The sequence below is a fragment of the Elaeis guineensis genome, chromosome 4 (assembly GCF_000442705.2).
Source record: "Elaeis guineensis isolate ETL-2024a chromosome 4, EG11, whole genome shotgun sequence".
Taxonomy (NCBI): domain Eukaryota; kingdom Viridiplantae; phylum Streptophyta; class Magnoliopsida; order Arecales; family Arecaceae; genus Elaeis; species Elaeis guineensis.
Window position 1 is genome coordinate 1,258,657 of NC_025996.2, and position 20,156 is coordinate 1,278,812.

The 20,156-nt window shown below is 38.9% G+C and overlaps 2 protein-coding genes across 5 annotated transcripts; one reads left to right on the top strand and one right to left on the bottom strand.

The window, feature by feature from the left end:
- The first annotated feature begins 620 nt into the window (after positions 1 to 620).
- Positions 621 to 6,714, top strand: LOC105044292 (double-stranded RNA-binding protein 6). Its single transcript, XM_010922115.4, has 3 exons — positions 621 to 1,234; positions 4,025 to 4,244; positions 5,482 to 6,714. Exons 1-3 carry the CDS (start codon positions 989 to 991, stop codon positions 6,381 to 6,383), a joined length of 1,368 nt encoding a protein of 455 aa, XP_010920417.2. The 5' UTR covers positions 621 to 988; the 3' UTR covers positions 6,384 to 6,714.
- A 1,967-nt stretch (positions 6,715 to 8,681) lies between these two features.
- LOC105044293 (homeobox-leucine zipper protein HOX9) lies at positions 8,682 to 19,545 on the bottom strand. 4 transcript variants are annotated; one of them, XM_073255267.1, is made up of 19 exons: positions 19,436 to 19,545; positions 18,443 to 19,282; positions 17,744 to 17,903; positions 17,385 to 17,467; positions 17,193 to 17,283; positions 16,951 to 17,046; positions 16,584 to 16,697; positions 16,367 to 16,450; positions 16,117 to 16,272; positions 15,908 to 15,982; positions 15,326 to 15,432; positions 15,033 to 15,216; positions 14,348 to 14,536; positions 13,972 to 14,052; positions 12,913 to 13,047; positions 12,047 to 12,372; positions 11,648 to 11,753; positions 10,492 to 10,641; positions 8,682 to 8,938 (listed from the first exon to the last, which is right to left on the bottom strand). In XM_073255267.1, exons 2-19 carry the CDS (start codon positions 18,670 to 18,672, stop codon positions 8,792 to 8,794), a joined length of 2,514 nt encoding a protein of 837 aa, XP_073111368.1. In that variant the 5' UTR covers positions 18,673 to 19,282; positions 19,436 to 19,545; the 3' UTR covers positions 8,682 to 8,791. The 4 variants fall into 4 exon arrangements, with proteins under 4 accessions (XP_073111368.1, XP_073111367.1, XP_010920419.1 ...); XM_073255266.1 differs by having other exon boundaries at positions 18,443 to 18,791; positions 18,947 to 19,497; XM_010922117.4 differs by having other exon boundaries at positions 18,443 to 18,794; positions 18,947 to 19,497.
- Positions 19,546 to 20,156: the final 611 nt, after the last annotated feature.

Here is a 20,156-nt window from a genome sequence, read left to right on the forward strand (position 1 = left end):
TTTTTAGCTCAATATTGTGCCATCTATTCAGATTAAATCAGTCACGTATACATCGATAATGTCAAATAAAATTTTCGATAAGAGAAAGTTGCTGAAAATGAAACAAAAGAATAATATTCAAACGGTTCAGAAATTTTAGAGATCAAAAATTACGATTTGTAGATTATTTAAAAAATATAATATAATTTAAAAATTAAAAATATAATTTATTTTATAATTAATTGATAATCAATGATGAGGTGAACATTAACCATTCTTTCACATAATTACTGTCATCCGTTACGGCCCTGCTACTTGCTTAGTTACTCCGTCTTCTGTGGCAGTCATGGATTGGTGCTACATGACCGTCAGGTGACGACCATGTGGAGCCTTGGCGCTGAACCGGTTTCGCGAGAGCAAACGACGGCCTAGAAGGGTAAAAGGGTTTGTTTTTTTTTTAAAAATAATTTTCTCTCACTCTTTTGAGTGACATTACAAAGTCACACTCTTTATTGTAACAGGTTAGAATATATGGGAGTAAAAATATCATGCGTCTCATTTTTGTTCATTTGTATAAACAAAACTTAAACAACCCAACTTAAAAGGCAATAAATAAAAGAATATAAAAAAGTGGCTTTCCTCCGGTTTTTCCCACTCTTCCCCGCTTTCCAGATCTCTTTTTTCCTCCGATGAAACCCATCAAGAGAGAGAAAAGGGAGAGATGAAGCAAAACCCTAGGTAAACCTCGCGTCCGAGCCCCAGATTCCAGCGGTATCCCGAAGAATCCGCCGCCAAACGCTGCAGCATCTCCGAGAAAAGCAGACATTTTCTCCGGCGGCGGCCGGCGCTCCGATCTGGACCGTCCGTGGCGGCCCGCCCCAACCCTCGCAGGAAATCGAGCTCTCCTGCGCGGCGGCGGGTGGAGAGGGCCGATCTCGTCCTCGCCGGTGATCGGAAGGAAAATTTTAGTTATTACAGGGGATTGATCGATTGATCGATCGGGATAAAGATGTACAAGAATCAGCTGCAGGAGCTGGCGCAGCGGAGTTGCTTCAATCTGCCGTCATACACTTGCATAAGGGAGGGACCGGACCATGCTCCGAGGTTCAAGGCCACCGTCAACTTTAACGGCGAGGTCTTCGAGAGCCCGAGCTTCTGCACGACGTTGAGGCAGGCGGAGCACTCCGCCGCCGAGGTCGCCCTCCACGCCCTCGCCAACCGCGGCCCCTCCCACTCCCTCGCCGCCCGGATCCTGGTATGCTCCTCATCAACATCCAAATCTAAGTTCTCTTCATTTCTAGGTAAAAAAAGAAACGGAAAGATCGCTTTTTTTCCCCCCTTTTACTTTCCCTTCCTTGGATTGGAATCGGCTCCGAATGATACAAAAATTGTAGAAAACGAGCAATGTATTCAGAAAATATAATATTTTGGGGAAAAAATATCTTTCCTTTTTCCTCCTTATTCTTCATAATACCTCTTTTAGTCAAGTTGAAGAACAGATTTCCTTCCCCGATTTTATGTTATAAAAATAGTTATGGCTTGAACGATTGACGTGTCCTTTCTGCTCTTAGAATCTGACTCGGCCTTTTTTTTTTTTTTTTTTTTATAACTTTTTTGTTGGTAAAATTTAGCCAGTCGATTCTGTTGAGAAATTTCTTTCCCCAATTCTTTCCCTCTTCCTCTTCCAGTTCCAGTAGAAAGTTATAGCTTTTTACGGAAATTTTAGTTTTTTTAAACATTTTTTTTTTTTTCATGTGATACGAACCGAGATGGAATGAACGACTTGTGTTCCTTCTTCATGTTTTACTTCGTCGCTTCTTTTCACCCTTTTGTTTAGCAAAAGAACGTTACTTTTTCTAAAGCAAATGGATGGGTGGAAGAAAAAGGGCTTCGCGAGTCACGAGTTGACTCGTCCTTTTAGGAAAGGGTAACGTCTGCCGAACGGCGACGGAGAAAGAGGTTGGATTTTCAAATTTCTAAGGTTTCCTTACATTGTTTTTTTCCTTTTTTTTTTTTAATAGTTTTCGTGTTTTTTCCGGTTTTTGTCTGTCGGAGCCGTCGTCTTCCGTTCCTCGTTCTCTCCCGCGCGCGTGGTTTTCCGTTAGGTTATCTCTTGCGCTCCTTAGAGTCTGTTAGCGTCGTGATGCACTGAAGCCACGAATTCGTTGGGAAAGGGATAATTTCTTCTTTATTTTAACGGCACCAAATTTGAGAGGAAAGTGTGTGGCATTTTCGTGATTAATGCATTAAGGAGGGCATCTTCGTCACGAATGACGGAGCCTGCCATGTCTTTGGGGAGTCGTGCTGTAATTACATGGTCATCGACACCCATGATAGCTTATAATTAAATTATTTATAAAGCGTAATCAATCTCCTAATCTCTGTAATAAACGAATAATTAAGTACTTTGGAGTTTAATTTATTGGCGAACGTCTTTGGAGGCATCGCCTTTTTTTGGGTTTGCAGTCCAAGCACGTTCCAGTGTTCTGCATGAACTGATCACCTTAATGCGTGTCCTCAATAGGACAAATGGCGCAAAAGAAATATCCGGTCAAATCCATGAATTTGTTGACTTTATTTGGGGCTGACCTGTGGATGATGATGGTGGGAGGATGGAGCGGGTGGCTTTGAAATTTGGGAGGCACACCTAACCGCACTACTGGGTCAAGGCAGTGCGGTCCAACGACTTTTTAGTGGCAGATTATCGCCAGAAACATTTTTTATTTTATGGGTGAATTAGAAGATCAGCTCCATTGCTGCTGCTTTATATGTTACTGTTCATTTATCAGCAAATTTTAAAAATTCATCAACAGGTTAGTTGGTTTTGTCCCTCTCATCCAGAATTAATCAATCAGGATGATTAAACAACACTAGTTGGAGGCAGGGACGTGTGATCCATGAGTGCTTGATTTGTAATTGTGGCCCATGCCAGATGCTGGGAGTAGAAAGTCGTATGACCATTGAAGCATGGATCACTGTGTAATGGTGGTTCAACTCATTCCTGGATCATGCTTCTGGCTGCAGCACCCTTTTGAACTAGTTGCACTATGGGTTCGATCATTCAGCTGAATTACTAGAAGTGGCCCCTCCCTTCTAAGCACATGACCGATCTGTCAGGGCCCAAGATAGAGCGGGTACACCATGCACATAGTTCTGTGAATTTGGAAGACACAGACCTTGCGTTCCTCTGTAAGGGGATTGATAGAACAATCTTATTTCTCTTGTTATTCTAGCACACAAATAGCATGTGGATGACTAAGACTGCAGGATCTTTTTTGAGGCAACTTTATGGTCTTTGTTTCAAACTGTTTGTGTTTTCGTGAATCAGTAATGGAAATTGTTTTATTCTGTCTAGAATGAGATTGAAACGTTAAGATTTTCCTAGTGTGACTGGTTTCACTTTGTCAAAGTGTGTGTGCTGAATTCTTTGCCTATTTATCACTATGGCATCAGGTGCAGCATAACAATGATGATAGATTACAAGGTTATATCACATGCTACTAGATGACCTGAGTTTGTCTACCATTTGATCAGTTGATGTTTGACACAACGAGCAAAACTCTATTCAGGCCAATGGAATGCTACTTTTTGCAAGGAAATGCAAAATTAGCACTGGCTATTCAGAAACATCATCAGTCATCAGCCAACCATCTATGTGCATCACTGATCCACATACTGAACTTGCACCAAGAGTCATTCCTTTTGGCTCTTAAGGTCCTAAGCTATATGCGCACGTGCATCTTTTTACCTTTTCAAGTTTTCATTTACATAAAAGGAGAAATATATTTCTTCACAACATCTTATTATGGTTATCTGATTGACCAAAAAAAAAAGTGCATAACATTACCCATTCCAGTATGCTATAGCTGAATTCTGAAGCAGGCTTTTTGCAAACCATGTCTAGAGTATCTCCATATTTCGACTATATGCATGTTTTGTGTTGGATTGTATTTCAGAAAGTTTTTTACATTAGTACACTGTTATCAACTCTTAATTCTTAAGTTCTTAGCCTGGATAGCTTCATTTTGATGTCCTTCTTGAGCAGGATGAGACAGGGGTTTACAAGAACCTTCTACAGGAAATTGCTCAGAGGGTTGGAGCACCACTACCATCATACACACCCGTGCGCTCCGGCCTTGGACACCTACCTGTCTTCACTTGCACAGTGGAACTTGCTGGGATCATATTCACTGGGGAGCCAGCTAAGAACAAGAAGCAGGCAGAGAAGAATGCCGCAATGGCAGCATGGTCTTCCCTAAAACAATGTGAGTCTCATGCTTACATAGTTACACTAGCTTTCACATATTCTCTCGTATATTACAAGCTAATATGTAGCAGTAATTGAGGTTGACCACTTTAACCGACCACCTGTTATGTTTATCCCTGTTTGAAAACCTTTTTCCTGCCCGTTCATCTTGATGACCGCTTTATGTATGGTCCCTAGTTCGCTAGATACTTGAGCACATCCGTGTGAAAAACCAGATATAACTGTGTACAGAAACAGGTCTACTTGTTTTCAGAGCACTGTCCTAACAATATAGAATTCTAACTCTGTATGGGCTAAACATCAAATGGCCATCAAAGAAAGGACCAGATGTTAAAGTTGTCTAAAGTTTCTTGTCTATGTATATGTCTTGAAAAATAAGCTAGTTTCTCAGCAGAGTGCATCTAGAAAAATAAAAGTTGCACAAAACTAGGAAATGCATAGGTAACATGATGGATGAATGCTGGAAGAACTTGATGGCCAACTGAAATCAGCTTCTATCCTGAAGGGAAATATATGTATATATAAACATGTATATGTACTTACATAGGTGTACATATATAATCTTTATGTGTGTATATCTCTATTATATGTATTTGAATAATAATCAGCATTTGCTACTTAAACAATTTTTTTAGTAAGAAACGCACATACACACACACAAGATTTTTTTTTTTTTTGGGGGGGGGGGGATGGATGAAGGTCCTAAACTAAATTGAAATAGCATTTTCTTCTCCTGAAGCCTACTAAATTAATATAGATTTGCGCCCCCCCACCCCGGTAACCTTGATGGTGCAAATTGTTTCACAGGTTTTAGTCATCCAATTTGGTGCCTGAGGGGTGCACTTAATGTAAAACCATGATGAAATCCTTTTTGAATAGTGATCTTTTTGGCCATGACTTTTGATTTTTGAATGGTAAGTCTGTTGCTAGAATATATCGTATATTGGTTTCAGTGGCATGCCCATGGCTTAAAAACTTGATATTATTAAGGTTAACAGTCACAGTGTCTTATTGAAGTATTATATCAGATTATCTTGTCCATTTTGGTGACAGAGGGAAATATTTAGTCACCTAGTCATCCTTTGCGATCATATATTGGCTTCAGAGAGCATATTGGAAAATGTTCCCTAGGAAATGTGCCAATAATGTATCTGTAGCTAGAACACTTGTATCTGTAACTTGTTCTGAAGTTAGATTGTGTTAAGTGCTTACAATATCATCTTCTGATATGCTAGTGGCAAAGCAGTCAGCAAGCTCATCAAGCGAACCTGAGAACAATGACGAGCAGGAGCAGATCATAATTGCCCGGGCTCTCTTGAATTATCGCCTAAAGGAAAAGATGGCAATGGCCAACAACCCCAATGCCACACCATTCCCAAAGAAGTTTCCTATACAGCCAGATAAAAAGCCATCATTGCAACCTTCTCCATTCTCCGGATCAAAGATCTTACCTCTGATCCGGCTGAAATCTTCTCCAAGAACCCGCCCAACCTCCCCAGCAATGACTGATGGTGGTCCTCCATCTCCCTTCACACAACCAGAAAACCACAGTTCCCGGCCTCAGAAGTTCCCTGCAGCTGGAGCAGCTCCATATGTACCAGTTCGGCACTATAGAATGCCTTGCCATGGCATGGCGCCTCCAGTAACAATAAGGACAGCAGTGCCGGTCTTTTCAGCTCCATCTCTTCCACCACCAGCAGCACACCCACCACAAGCAGATCGTGGTCATCAGCTTCCTCCGCTTATGGGCCCGCCGATTCGTATGGCTTCCCCCGTTCGTATCAGACCGGTAGTGCCAGTCTTTGCTGCTCCACCTCCGGCCCCAGCTGCTACTACATTGATCCCAGTTCAGGTAAAGGAACCCCCAGCCCCAGCTAGTACTCCAGTGATCCCAGTTCAGTTTAAGGAACCCCCAGCACCAGCTAGTACACCAGTGATCCCAGTTCAGGTAAAAGAACTCCCGGCCCCCGCCAGTACTCCAGTTATCTCAGTTCAAGCAAAGGAACCACCACCAGTTGCGGCAGCCTCCCCCCCAGCTAAACCTTCTGCGGAGAACGAGGAAAATATTGATGGTGGTGCTGCGGAGGATCTGGAAGAGTCTACAGTGATAGAGAGCTTGAAGCAGCTCGAGATCTGATGATGCTGAAGTGCCAAGTCCTGAGAAAGTTAGATCTCTGTCATGCATTTAGTTGTCTTGCTTCTTGTTTAATTTTGTTTTCTGTGATGCTGGTAGGATTTTGAAAAGGCTACATTGTAATAGGATCTTAGCTTTATAGAAGCAAAATTTCCGCAGTAGGCCGTTCAGCTTATTTGAAGGTCGCATCAGTTTTTGGATTTCAAGCTTCAAAGCCTTCAGTTTTAGTAAATGACGAGTATGCTCTTCACTACTATGAGAAGATCCTGTATAGTTGCTTCATCTCAATAAACAGCTAGCAGTTTGAAATCAGTATTACTCTTAGCGACCTTAACTTTAGCATTTTATTCCGAGAGCTGAACCTCCATCTCGTCGCTTGGAATGCATCTCTTGGTTATTACAATTTTGCATCACTCATGCTTGTAGTGATTGTTCACGGCTCCTCTTATTTCACCTGTCTGGAATAGCTTTTATGCTGCTAGGCCGGGGAGGGTTATATGCAGACTATTCCAGATGGGTTTATGATGATCATGGCCTTGTAGCTTATATGGTTTATTTCCAACAACAAAAACTGTCCACAATGGCCACTGAACTTTCAGTTTGTAGGTGCATCCTCTTACCTCGAACCAGAAAGGTTGGGGGTTGATTTGAAAGCAGTGCTCCTGTTTCAAGCAAATTCATATTTTATATGCTTGCTCTTATCTCAAGCTATTTTACTAGACCTTTTTTTTCCCCATGCTTAGGAGGGTCTTTTCATTATCATACATGGGCTCGTACTGTTCCAGTGCATTCACGAGCATGAAGACAAATCCTGAGGGTTAGTACACGATATTCAATTCATAGTTTTTAAAGTAAGAAGCCACAATATTAGTATGATAGAATTGATTGAGTGGCGCAATTTTTAACTCTCTTAAAATAATTGTCTCTAGAAAAAGTCAAAAACCGAAGCCATTTTATCAAGCACAAGGTCCAGATGCGAGTACTGGTTTCCAAAGTGACTTTGACAAGCGCAGATGACCGTCGCAATTGAAAGTGGCGCTCATGTCAAGATTCTCGTAATGATTCGAAGGTCATTTCTACTGGTTTTCTCGGTTCTCCAAAGATACGTTCAAGTGGAACTCCACGGTTAAGAGAGAAAAGATAAATTTTGAAACACGAAGAGGAGATCTCTGATGTGATTAAAATTTTAAGAAGAGAAGATAAATTTTTTTTCGTGAAAAAATATTTTTTATATTTTATAAAAAATAAAAATTTATAAAAAAATATATTTTCCAATTATCATGAGATAAAAATTAATAATTTTTTTATAATTTTTTAAATTCACAGTTAAAATCTTATAAAATATTAATAAATAATAATAAAAAAATATTGAATAATAATATATGCAAAGTCTCCATTTTGTCTTCTTAATTTTAGAAAATTTTAATTTTATGATGGCTAAAATCTCCGTTCGAATATAATATAATAATTACATTTATATTAATATTATAATATTTATATCAACATAATATTTTTTATTAATATTAATATAACATTTATATTATATATTAATATTTATATCAATATAATATTATATTAATATCTATATTAATAAATTATTATATTAAAATATTAATATTATATTAACAAAATAAATTGTTACGATCTAATATGATATTATAATATATTTATATTAATATAAATATAATATTATTAATATCTATACAAATTTATATCTATTAAATATAATATTATTATTTTTTCATAAAAATAAATAATCAACCAAACATAAATCAGACCAACTATCGTACCCAATTTTATTTTCAAAAAATAACTATCTTAAAAATTATTTTCTAGAAAAATATTTCCCACGAATCAAATTGAATCCTAAATGAGACGTCCAGTACTAGGACCGGCTCAACGAAGAAAGGTTTAGAAGCTTATTAAAAAACAGCCGAAGATGTACGGTGGCACCAACAGTACTTGATATACTTTTAGAGCGTACGAAGAATTTGTTGTCAATGGAGAGATCGAACAGAGGATAAAACTTTCAAGACACCTCGTCTCTCTTTAATGTATGACAATCGAACCATATACCCATAAGAAGAATAAGAAGTACCCTCCGATTAACAGCATGCGTGCCCATCATACAGACGACTAAAGGTCCCAAAAATAAAAAACAGGATAACAGAATTACTCAAAAATTGAGCAAATTCTGGATCTACTAAACCATCACTACTTTGCTCCGACACTGGATTTATTCACTGATGAAAAACATTACCATCACGCATCCTCCAATACTGAACCCATGCGCAAAATGGCTTCAGAAGCAAACGAACCTGCTCTTAAATTAAATAAAAATAGCATTAACATGGATCTTTATACTTACAAAACTGGATCTGCAACTCCCAACGCAGAATAGATAACATTGCTTAAATAAAAGACCAATTCACAAAACAAAAGGCCAGGCAATGGATGCTGTTGTCTTCAGCAGGGACTTTCCAGGCGATGGCTTGCTCATAGGAAACATGGCGGCCCATCCCAGACATGCAAACACCAGCTGATAGGTAAGCGTAGCCCTGCAATATTATATTATTTTTTTTAAAAAAAAAATGTAGCGGACATTTTTACAGATGGAACCCCTCACAATAAAGACTTTAGATGATATGATAGAAAATGATTTGAAACATTAACCAGAGACTAAGAAAGAAAGTGGCAATATAATCCTTCAAAAGTCATGAGAGGTAATTGTCACACCACTGGTGGAGACACCACGAAAGCTTGGGTTGTCCCAATTTTGGACAAGGCAGAGCGATTTGATTCCACTCGGAATCAAGAACAGCGGGTATAAGGGTGGGGACTGGCACATTCTAAATCTCCACCCCCACCCCGCTCCCCCTTCTAAAAAACAAAAATAAAAAAAAATAAACAAAAAACAAAACAAACCAAAAGGGGGAAAAAGATTAAAAAAAGGGTTTCAGGCGAAAAAAATAGTACCAGTGTGTGACAATCTCTCCAAGCAGCAAAAGCAAAAGGCATTTGGGTCAGGCAAGCATGCTACATCCTGCTACAGTCAACTCGACTCATCTTAAAATTGTTCAACAAAACGGAACAACTTGATCACAACCAATGATCTGACATACCATTAGGGTAGCAACGGAATTCATGTTGCCTCCATGAAACCACCACCTAAGAACACGTCAAACCATCAACAACCAAGCCACGGCCCATCAGGACTCGCTTGGCTATAGACCGCTACTCTATAGTCAAGAAGACCCCATAAAAGACTTCTCAACCTGTACCAGTTGGCATCCCCAACTCTCGTACAAAAGAAAAATGCCACCCCGGCTGTCACAGCTCAAGTCCTCATCTCTTGTCAAACAGGTTCTAACAGGAGAATTAAACTAAACTCATAATGACGAGTCTCTCTCATAGCATTTTCTGTTCGTGTCACTATAAGCGTATCACAGTAAATTTTCTTTTTCCATCTTCACAAACATAACAGTAAAAGTCGAAACTGTCGACCAAGCCCATTCTCATTACGTTCCACTGCAAACTGAGATCACTAAAACCCTCCTCGCATAGCTCCTCTTCCTGTCACCCCCAAATTGCTTCCCCTCCACATTATTGGGACCACAACAGCCGGCTAACTCCTTGCACTCTAACCTTATAACTATCATGACCTTAAAACTTGACTTTATCAACAGACCTGGCATTTTTTCAAATCTTCCAAGGCAGCTTCGTTGAGTCCTGTTTTGTGCCTTTGATTCCTCGTTCGGACCACTTCCCATGACAAAAAGCTTTTTGTTTTCCAGATCATGTCTTGGAACTTCCAATCTTAAATTTCAAAGAATTACTGAGGGAAACCAAAGACTCGACTGGGCTACATCTCCATCTTTCCCCTTTTGTGAAATATAAACAACGAACGACTTCCAATAAGGTGTGACATATTGGCATGCATGTAAGATATATTGATTTTTCCATGAATATTTAGGATTCTATATCAAAACTTGGGAAAAAAATGAGCCTTAAAGATGCGGCCCTATTTAAATCGAGCCCTAGTGGAACCAGCTTATAGCAATCACTGCTAAGCAGATGGTGCATGAGAATGACAAATTGAAGACATGCATACCTGTTCCATCAACTTTGCAAACTCGGAGCATAGAGCTTTCCGTCCAGATTCATCAAAAATCTTATCGAGACTGATGTCTTGCAGAGCAACCAGTGTCGTTTCTAACATATCAAGCCCTGCCTGGTTCGCAAAGGTGAAAATTGGTTGCATCTGTAAAATCAAGTCACCATTTCAGAATCTCAAAACATGTCAAGGAAATTAGTGTTTACAATCTGTTAAGAAACAATCCAAGGCAGAAATATGTTAGCTCCCTCTGGCTCTGCTCTGATGTGTTGTACCAAGAACATGTTGCACACAAACTGAACAGTTATCAAAATTGTTGATTACTCACTCTCAAAAATATAATAGAACAACTCAGACAACACTACTTCCTGGAGGGCGTTTAGATGCCGACATGCTAAATCTTGAACAGCATGCTGGAACATCACATACAAAAAGCATTTTGTAAAAAGGCGATGGTAGTCTGAATCTTGTCCAAGAAAACGTTTGGCGGCTCTTGCACCAACTATAAGCCCACAGCCTTGATGCCCAGATTACAAATTTTCATCTATAGGATTGGATATCCAATGTTAGCCTCAAAACATGCCAGAAAATTACCCTCTTGTGCTACAAATATAGCATGCCAAAATCCCATCATATATTGGCCTACCAGCTATGAAGAGTGCTTTCAGTACTTCACTCAGAGTTGGAATCCCTCCCCCCCCCAACCCCCAAAACCAAAAAAAAAAAAAAAAAAAAAACACACACACACACACAGTACTAAAAAATAATTGATAAATAAAGTACAAAACAAAAAATGTTACTCCATCTAACTGAAGAAAATACAAGGATTAAAAATCATATACAGCGGTTATTTTAAGAATGGGACTTTACGGTATCCTGATCCATGAGGACTTATGGAATCTCCAATTTGCAGCATTGTGTTTTCCTATTATTGACCATGCCTAAAACTGCACTATTATCATTCCAGAATTAAAACTGAAGCCCCAGCATGCCATTCATGTGTAGCATAACAGACATCCAAATAGCCCCTTGATTTCTAGCTGCATGTCAGAAGTTAATGTCTTCAACGGAATCATAGGATCAACAAAATATGTGCACAATAAACCTAAGCATTTTTTTGCCGCATTAAAAGGAATTTTACTCCTCACCATACCTTGAAAGAGCAGCACAAAATGGCATCTTGATGATGCCACAGCACTTTCAACAAGGATTCTCCAGTTTCACCGTCAGATTTCAGCAACTCCATCCCCAAGTAGTAACTGCAAACAATGAAGAAAATTCAAGCAGTCAATAAGATAATGGAACAAATTCCACTGCAAGATACAAGAATCTGACAAGGCATCTCTTTATCATTCCAACTTTAATGTCTTCCTATATGTCATAGAGTGGCATATAGAGTCAAATAAACATGGTGCTCCATACAAATTGTAGAACATGGATGAGATAATTCCAAAATTATCATGAAATCTACCAATCATTCATGATCCAAACTAAGAGAGAGTCTCTTCTTTCTGAGTAAAAGGATAATTAAAGGAGAGTCGGATAAACTTGCTTGTAGCTCTGACAAATCCACCGAGCAAGGGTAACAGCTTCTGGGGAACCTGGTAGCAGCTTCTGCCCAACGTGCAAACCAGGTCGGGAAGGAGATAATGCCATGGAGACCCTTTGTACTGCTGAGACAATGCTTCGAACATACTGCCTGGCCATTGCAGCAACACTGTCTTGAAGGTTCACTTCATAGGGAAATTGAAAGGCAATTGTCAACACTGATCGCAAGCTGTGATCATTTGTAGATGTGTCACCAGCACAGCGATTTGTGGCAGAGCCTACTTCAAGGCTAGATGCTAGATCTAATGTACGGCTAGAAGCCAAGCCTTCCTGCATTTGCAGGGAATATACAATGTCAGTGTGGAGAAAATATTGACCCGGTTTTATTTAGGATCCTCAATGCCACAGTGAATGAACTGCGGATTACTCTTGTAAACACAAAAAAAAGTTTAAGAGGACACTACAAAGAACCAACTAGGATAAAAAGCTGAAAATTGGGTAGCTATGTTCAGGCTAGTCGTACACTTTAGCTCCAAAAAGCTACAAAAATCAATTTCAGCTACTTAGGGCCTATTTTGGTGTACTGCAGGTTCAGCTGGAGGACAGGCCAGTGCATTTGTTTGAAGGCCTGCAACTGGCCCACAGCTTGCAGGTTAAACTGCAGGCCCCTTGCAGGTCAGGCTCAATTTGCACATACACTGGCATGACATAAAAGCTAGAAGATGGTGAACTGATTGGAAACGTATTTCTCTTAAATATTTAGAGTAAGGCTTCGTGGTTATTGTAAATCTGTAATCAGTACACTATCAGCAATAGATGAATGGACAAGCAAAAGAGAAATGGAGTACAAGTCTGATACGTATGCTCAACTGATTTCATATCCAGTGGAATGACACGGAAACCAGAAGGAAGAAGTGGAGCATCATCTGGGAAAAGTTCATCAATCGGTGCAAAAACAAGTTGAAAGCAAGCTCCCACAGCATTCTCATCTATTCCACTACAAAGCTGCAAATACGAACAACCAAAGGATTATTAAATTGGCAGTCTGGTTATTAAGCTAGTAGGACTTCCACAGGTCAAATAAATATCATGCCAACAAAGCTTTAAAGATCTATTCTAACTGCAATATATCAGGAGCACATACATCATTTCTTAGAGGTGCAACCAATAAAAAATAGCCATAATAGCTTTCAGTCTGGAGAATAAACCGCTATAAACCCCTATAGTGTTCAGGATGTTCTGCTTTTAAAATGGTCAGTGCACAATCCGGTAACTAAATTAGAGTTTCATAATATATAATGTGCTTCAACACTTTTTATTTGCTTTAAGGCATTGCAATATGTTTTAGTAAAACAGTTTAAGTTGGTTTAACAAAGTTGCATTGTTATTTCTTGCTCCCAATATTTAAGCATCATCATCATAAAATTGGTTGACAAAGAGAGTGACAGGCTCACAGCCATGAATTCTGGAGGATCAGTGATGTTCCCATGCATCTGCTGTCCCGGACAATAAGTTCATAAAAGCTACAGAATAATATGGAAGGATGATAATTTTGATGGAGAGAAAATATAGAAACCTGCCAAAATTAAAAGGCAGAAGAACACAGAAAAAAATAGCAGATCTTGTGAAATAGATTACAACTCTGCCAAAATTTTATCAGATTTTTTTACATACTAGAAACGCTTTCACCCAACCAAAAACAAATAGCAAGTAATGATCCTTTATATGACATGTTAAAGTCATAACCTTAGGACCGACATGCAGTTCTTTTTTTTTTTTTTTTGGTTATAACCAAATAATCCAATAACTCCAATTACAATTTATATTCACCAATAAATAATAGCGTTGAATTCTATCCTCTTTAAATGTGTACATGCTAATAGAGAAGAAGAATATCTCACAATGTTTAGATCAACAAAAAAAAGGTACCTGTAGGAGATGGACATCCCTGGATACCATAGCTTCATCTTGAGTAACAGCCTGGCCTTCGAGACGAACTACTTCAAGAAACTGCATATATTATTCGACTTAGAGAAATGACTGTGACAAAATTAAAGGATAAACCTTCTAGTGGCCAAGGTTAAGGTTTGACAGTCATGCAAATCATCTCAGAAGTTATACCACTCAGCATACATTGAAGATCTCCGAATCACATGGATATAATAAGGAAAAACAATTTTATAGCTTTGTTAAAGAAAATCAAGCAAACTCTCAATGCAATAAATCCATGTAAACAACCCATTAGCTCATATTGTTTGATGATAAATGCTTGGTTCCTTCCATGGTATGTTGATAGGAGACATACCTCCTCATTCTCCACTGTGTGAGCTAGAGCCATGATAATTTGGCTACCAGAAAATCTAAGAGGCCTCAATCCAGGAAAGGAACATGAGCCAGCTTTCAATGATGCTGCAGAATATGCATCTACATTGTAATCAGCCCATTCGGAACGGTGCTCCCTCAAAAACTGAACCAGCAAAGCCGGAGGGACATTCTAGATGGCCAGAAAATATGTTAGCTTTTGTAACATCTAGCTAAAAAACAACAGAAATTCCAATAAGTATGTGTCACTATTACTAATTTTTAGAACTCCAATATTGATTATCAGGCCAATTTTACCTTGCCAAATCCATTTATAAGTAACCAACTAGGTGAACATTAAACTGGAATCATTTTGGAAGCAAATCAATAACAATAAGATCTCAAAAATTGGTTCAAATTAATCACCCAACTAAACCATTTTCTGAATTAATAAATAGATTTTCAAAATAGGATTTTGTAGTGTCTGAATCATTAGTTCCTTTTCAGACAAGTATGCAGCGGGGCGGGGGGAGCTTGGCCTTAAACTTACATATTGATGACTATATAATAAACTATGAAAATGTTGCTCAGATATCAAAAAGCATCCCTCAGAAAAAAATTAGAAATAGAACCATCACCCAAAATAAAAATGTAAGGTGACAGTTGCAACATTTAACTTCAGAGCTTACTTGCAGTAGCATTGATGCCTTAGCACAGATGACACCTCCAGACACTGAAAAAGCATTAGCAGAATTGGCCTGAGCACTGATTTTCTTTGATGTGTTAGTAGCAACTACTACATCCTCCACACCATCACCACCCATAAGCGACCATCCATCATCAACAAAACCATTGATAGCATCGTTAAAGCCTCTGGAAGAAAATGAGAAAAAAGGGGAGTCTGAGAGACATAAAGGGATGAGAGTATGATGGAGTTCATGATATTAAATTATATACTAGGCATAATTTATTACTGGATCACCTGCTTAATCTTTGGCTAAAAGTTCGCAGAACAGCAGGCTGTCTACCCAATGTGTAGACCACTTCGCCATTAATTTCCTGTGCTATTTGTCTTACATGACGCAGTGCCTTCAAACAACAAGACAATCAATTCATTTTCTTCTTCATGCAAGAATCTCAGCAAATTTTCAGTAGAGAAACAGCAAACTTAGCACTGAGGATGGGCCACATCATTAAGGTATTTAACTGACATCACAATGTTAACAAGGCCCTACTTGGATGCTAAAATATGATGGGAAGAAATGGCAAATGCATCTGGGTTAACTCAGCTTAGCTGTCAATCTACATATGCGTCTAATCAAACCCAGTTGTCTCATTTCTTTTCCCTTTACTTTCCTGATGGCCAAACCAGAGCACAAATCAACATAAGGAACAGACTATTAGCATAAATTTAAGAACTGCAAGTCTGGAGAGATGAATAGTTTTGGTACCAGAAGCCAATTTAGTTGGTACTGCATCTTCCACTTCTTAAAGAACAACATAAAAGGAGTGGCAAACTATTAAAGAGCCAGGGTGCTACATAACATAAAAATCTGATACCTACCGCAATAGTCATCTTCTGGGCCACTATCCTGGATGACTCATAAAGCGGTCGCAGTACTTCAGGAACACTCCACGCCTGATGAAGGAGCACAGAGTCAAAGATATTTTATTTTTTTCTTTTTATTGGAAAAGTAATACATGCCAATGTGTTTTATTGGTAAGGTACATATAATCCAAGACATCAGAAAAGCAAATGACATGTAACCGTACCTCCAAATCCAAATGGTCCACTATGTGGACAATTGAGCCCCCACCATCGCATGGCCGAATCAAATATCCACTGGGAAGCATCTCAGCCCTTACAAATTGGTGAGCAGTAGTCGCATTAGGGCCACCACCAGAACCACTCAAAGATCTCTCACAAACCTGAGATATAACATTATTAGCCAACATAACAATTTATAAGCACCATAAATATTAGACAGGATCATCAGACCTGACGACAGGCTACAGAACATACCACAAGACTACCATCTTCTAAACCTATGGTGTACCTAAGAGTCCAAAAGTCCCGTGCAGGAGCTAATGTAGTTGGAGCATAAGTCTGAACAAAACCAAAACCAAAGAGATCAAATTGGTTAAAAAAAAAAAAACAGATGTGCGAGAAAAAAAGTAACAAACTCAAGGAAGATTAACTGTAGTCCAGACCATAAAAGAAAGTAAATTCAGTTTCTGACCTGCATGTACACCAATTCAATTGTACCTCCATTTCCAGCAGGAAACATAGAGAAGACTTCAAGGCTCCGACAATCACGGAACCATGAAGGACGATCTTTAAGGATCTCTGCAATCTGCCAATGATAAGTTTAACAGTTGTGAGAGGAAAGAATTAAAGATGGTATTATTAATCCAGTTAATCATCTTAATTTTTTCTTTTAGGTCACTTGTTCTTTTGGCCTTCAATCTTTTGTTTCTAAATCAATACTGGCTTTTCATCCAAAAAAATTATCAAATCCATCAAAATGAGATATATTTATTTTTGGATTCTTGTCAATTTCTCACTGACACTAAGGATTTTAAAAGTTCAGGAAAGGATAATCTAACCTTTGTAGGCTCTAAACTCACTAGACCACAGGCTCGTGCTGCGACCCCACTGGTACAATGTGAAATAGCAACAATCCCAATCGAATCCGGACCAGGCTAATCACAAAATACACCAAGAGAACAAACTATTGACTGCCAGATTTACACACGAGGTGAGGAAATAAATATTTCACAGATGCTTTAATACTAAATGGATTCTCTCAAGCATTTAGTTTCCAACTGTCATTTAACTGCTACATTACCTTCATCCCGGGCATCTGGACCCAATCGACAGCAGTCCCTGTAGCCTTTGAAAGGAACTCTGCCAAGGTCTCCTCAGCAATGGACAGGAGTCTGTAAAATAGCACAAAAGAGAGGAGTTCATAATATAACAAAATCATACTTGACTTGAAAAGCATACATTGCATCTAGAAGGGAATGGACGAAGATTATACCCAGCAGGATTACTTGCATCTCTTAGAGCATTTTGGGGAGTTGTCACAACTGATTCACAGCTTGTGTCATTAGCCAGTGAAGCCTACAGATGAAGAAAAAACAGAATATACTTGATCAAATCAAAAACTCCATAACATTGCATTTCTTAGTTGAAAACCGAGAAACTATGCTAGGCAGCAGCTTGAATTGACAGCTGTAACAACAATATTCTAAATGAATAAGTTGTTGACAGGAATGGTGCCTCAAGCCCTTTTATGAACTTCTAAGAGCACGTGAAGCTTTATGTCATACTTTGCAACTAATTTCATTCATAATCCATTAAACATCTAACTATCAAACAGAGAAGTGTAAAACCTACATTCTGTAGTTGTTGTCGCATGTAAGCATTCTCATGAACCAGCTGTGTGACCTGCTTCTGAAGGCGCTCATTTTCCTCCATCAAAAGCTTATTCATGGCAGTCAACTTTCTATTAACAGCCTGAAGCCGAGAAGCCTCTTTTCTTTGCTTCTCACGACACCTGAAAGAAGAGAAAGGCACTAATCCGATCATTCCGAACCTCCTAGTCTTCAGGGCAAGTTTGCAAAATGGAAAATATCATGAAAAACGAAACTCCAAACTTCGAAAGCGGTCGATTCATACAAGCAAAAGAGACTGAGTGGACAGTGTGGTTGAAAATAATTTACTCAATATTCCCGAGTTTGTAAAGGGCGTCTTGTCGAGGGGTAGCGCAAAATTAGGATTAACTGGATTTGTCTTACACCTTATCTCCCTCACTCCTACTGCTTGTCTTTTCCTTTTTCGCCGATTTTTTTTGCGAGTTTCATCACAAGCTTTATGTTAAAAAAAAAAAATTGAGAAGGCTTCACCATGAAAAAAACTGAGAAATAAGAAATTTTTTTTATGATAAAAAAAAAATCGAAAGCAAAAGAACATAAAAATAAAAACCTTCGAACACTCCAACTTTGGCGGTTGGAAGAAACTACAACCAAGATTCATGAATTTAGAGACAAATGATTAACCAAGTCCACTCTCCTTACCATTCCACCAAGTTCTTACCTTCGGTTCTGGAACCAGACCTTAATCTGTTTGGGCTCAATGTTGGCCAAGATCGGGCACTCACGGATCAGCTGCTGACGGCGCATCGAGCTCGGCTTCGGGCACTCGGTGTAGACCCTCTCGAGCGCCTCCACCTGCTCTGCCGTGTATCTCACGTACTTCCCCGGGTCTATAGGCTGCTTCTCCAAACCACCACCCCCGCCGCTCCTCACCGCCATTGCCGTAGCCATCTCTTCAGAATCGCTCTCGACACCAACAAATAGAGGAACCAGAGACGAATACTTCCCTTCTTCAAATCCCTCTTTTCCTTCTTTTGTTTTTCCTTCCAATATCAATCAAATTATCATTGCTGCTGTGATTGCGAGAATGAGGATAAAGGTAAGATGGAACAAGAAGCGTTTCGTCACCGAATTTAGGGCTTATGAAGAAGTTAAAATCTAAAGACTTCACTTTTTTTCCAAGAAAAATAGAACCAAATTTTAAAAAATTCAAATAATCAACGACCTCCGATTTGTTTCAAATCAGCCTCCAGATACTTCGTGCAATCTGACTCGCTGAGACCTAGCGAATTACTCAGACCACGCGCGCGCAAGCACGCAAAACCGAATCTATTTCGATCTTACGGCAACCAAACTCGTTTTCATCAGCGATTCAAACCTCCTCCTTTCTGAGTCGCCAGAAATCACCACCGACGAACGTTCAAGACCGTTGCTTCGGAACTTGGAACGGGAAGGACGAGATCACCGCTACGTCGCGCAAGCTGCTCTCTTGGCGGAAAGAGAGCCTCCTCTCCCGCGTCAGAGGCTTCGCCGAAGCTCGCGCTCGACGGTGGCCGAAACCCTAGCCATCGCGGAGACCGAATCGGAACGAGGAGAGACAAGTGGGGCGAGAAAAATATCAGGGTTTGAAGAGGAGAGAGAAAGAGAGGAAGAGAGATGGAGAGAGAGGAGAGCTGACAGGTTAATAAAGGAGAGGAAGGGAAGAAGCTCGTACCGGAGAGAGGAGGAAAGGAGAGTGGAGAGTAGAGAGAGATAGGGGAAAGTAGAGGAGGGGGACTGGAGGAGTCGAGAATACCGAGGAAGGGTATTTATAGAGCGAGATTACGAGAATACCCTTCTGAGTGGGATGTTGCAGGCTGCTGTAAGGAGCGGGAAAAAGTAGCCTACAGCAGTTTTAAGCAACAAGCTTCGTAATAGCTTCCTCCGTTCCGAATAGTTTCAGTAAAATACGATCCGATACGTCAATTTAATTCATATTCGATCGTTATAAATAAATTTAAATATAAATTAAATTATAAATAAATTTATTTATTTAATTTATTTAATAATTAAATTAAATATAAATTTTAAATATTTTATTTATTTAATTTATTTAATTTATTTAATATTCAAATTGATTTGAATTAGATAACTCATTTAACCTGTTTAACTTATTTCTGATCCATTTAATCTGATTTGTTTAATCTGTTTAATCAATTTATGATCCATTTAATATATTTAAAACATGTTTAATCTATTTTTAATCTATTTAATTCGATCTATTTAACCCGTTTAACCCATTTAACATGTTTAATCCATTTAACCTAATTTGATCTATTTAATAAATAGATTAAATGAATTAAATTATTTATTTAATAAATAAATTGGGTTCAGATTTGAATTTTTTATCCGTTTAATAGGTTTGGGTTGACTATTTTCTGATCCAATCCATTTAT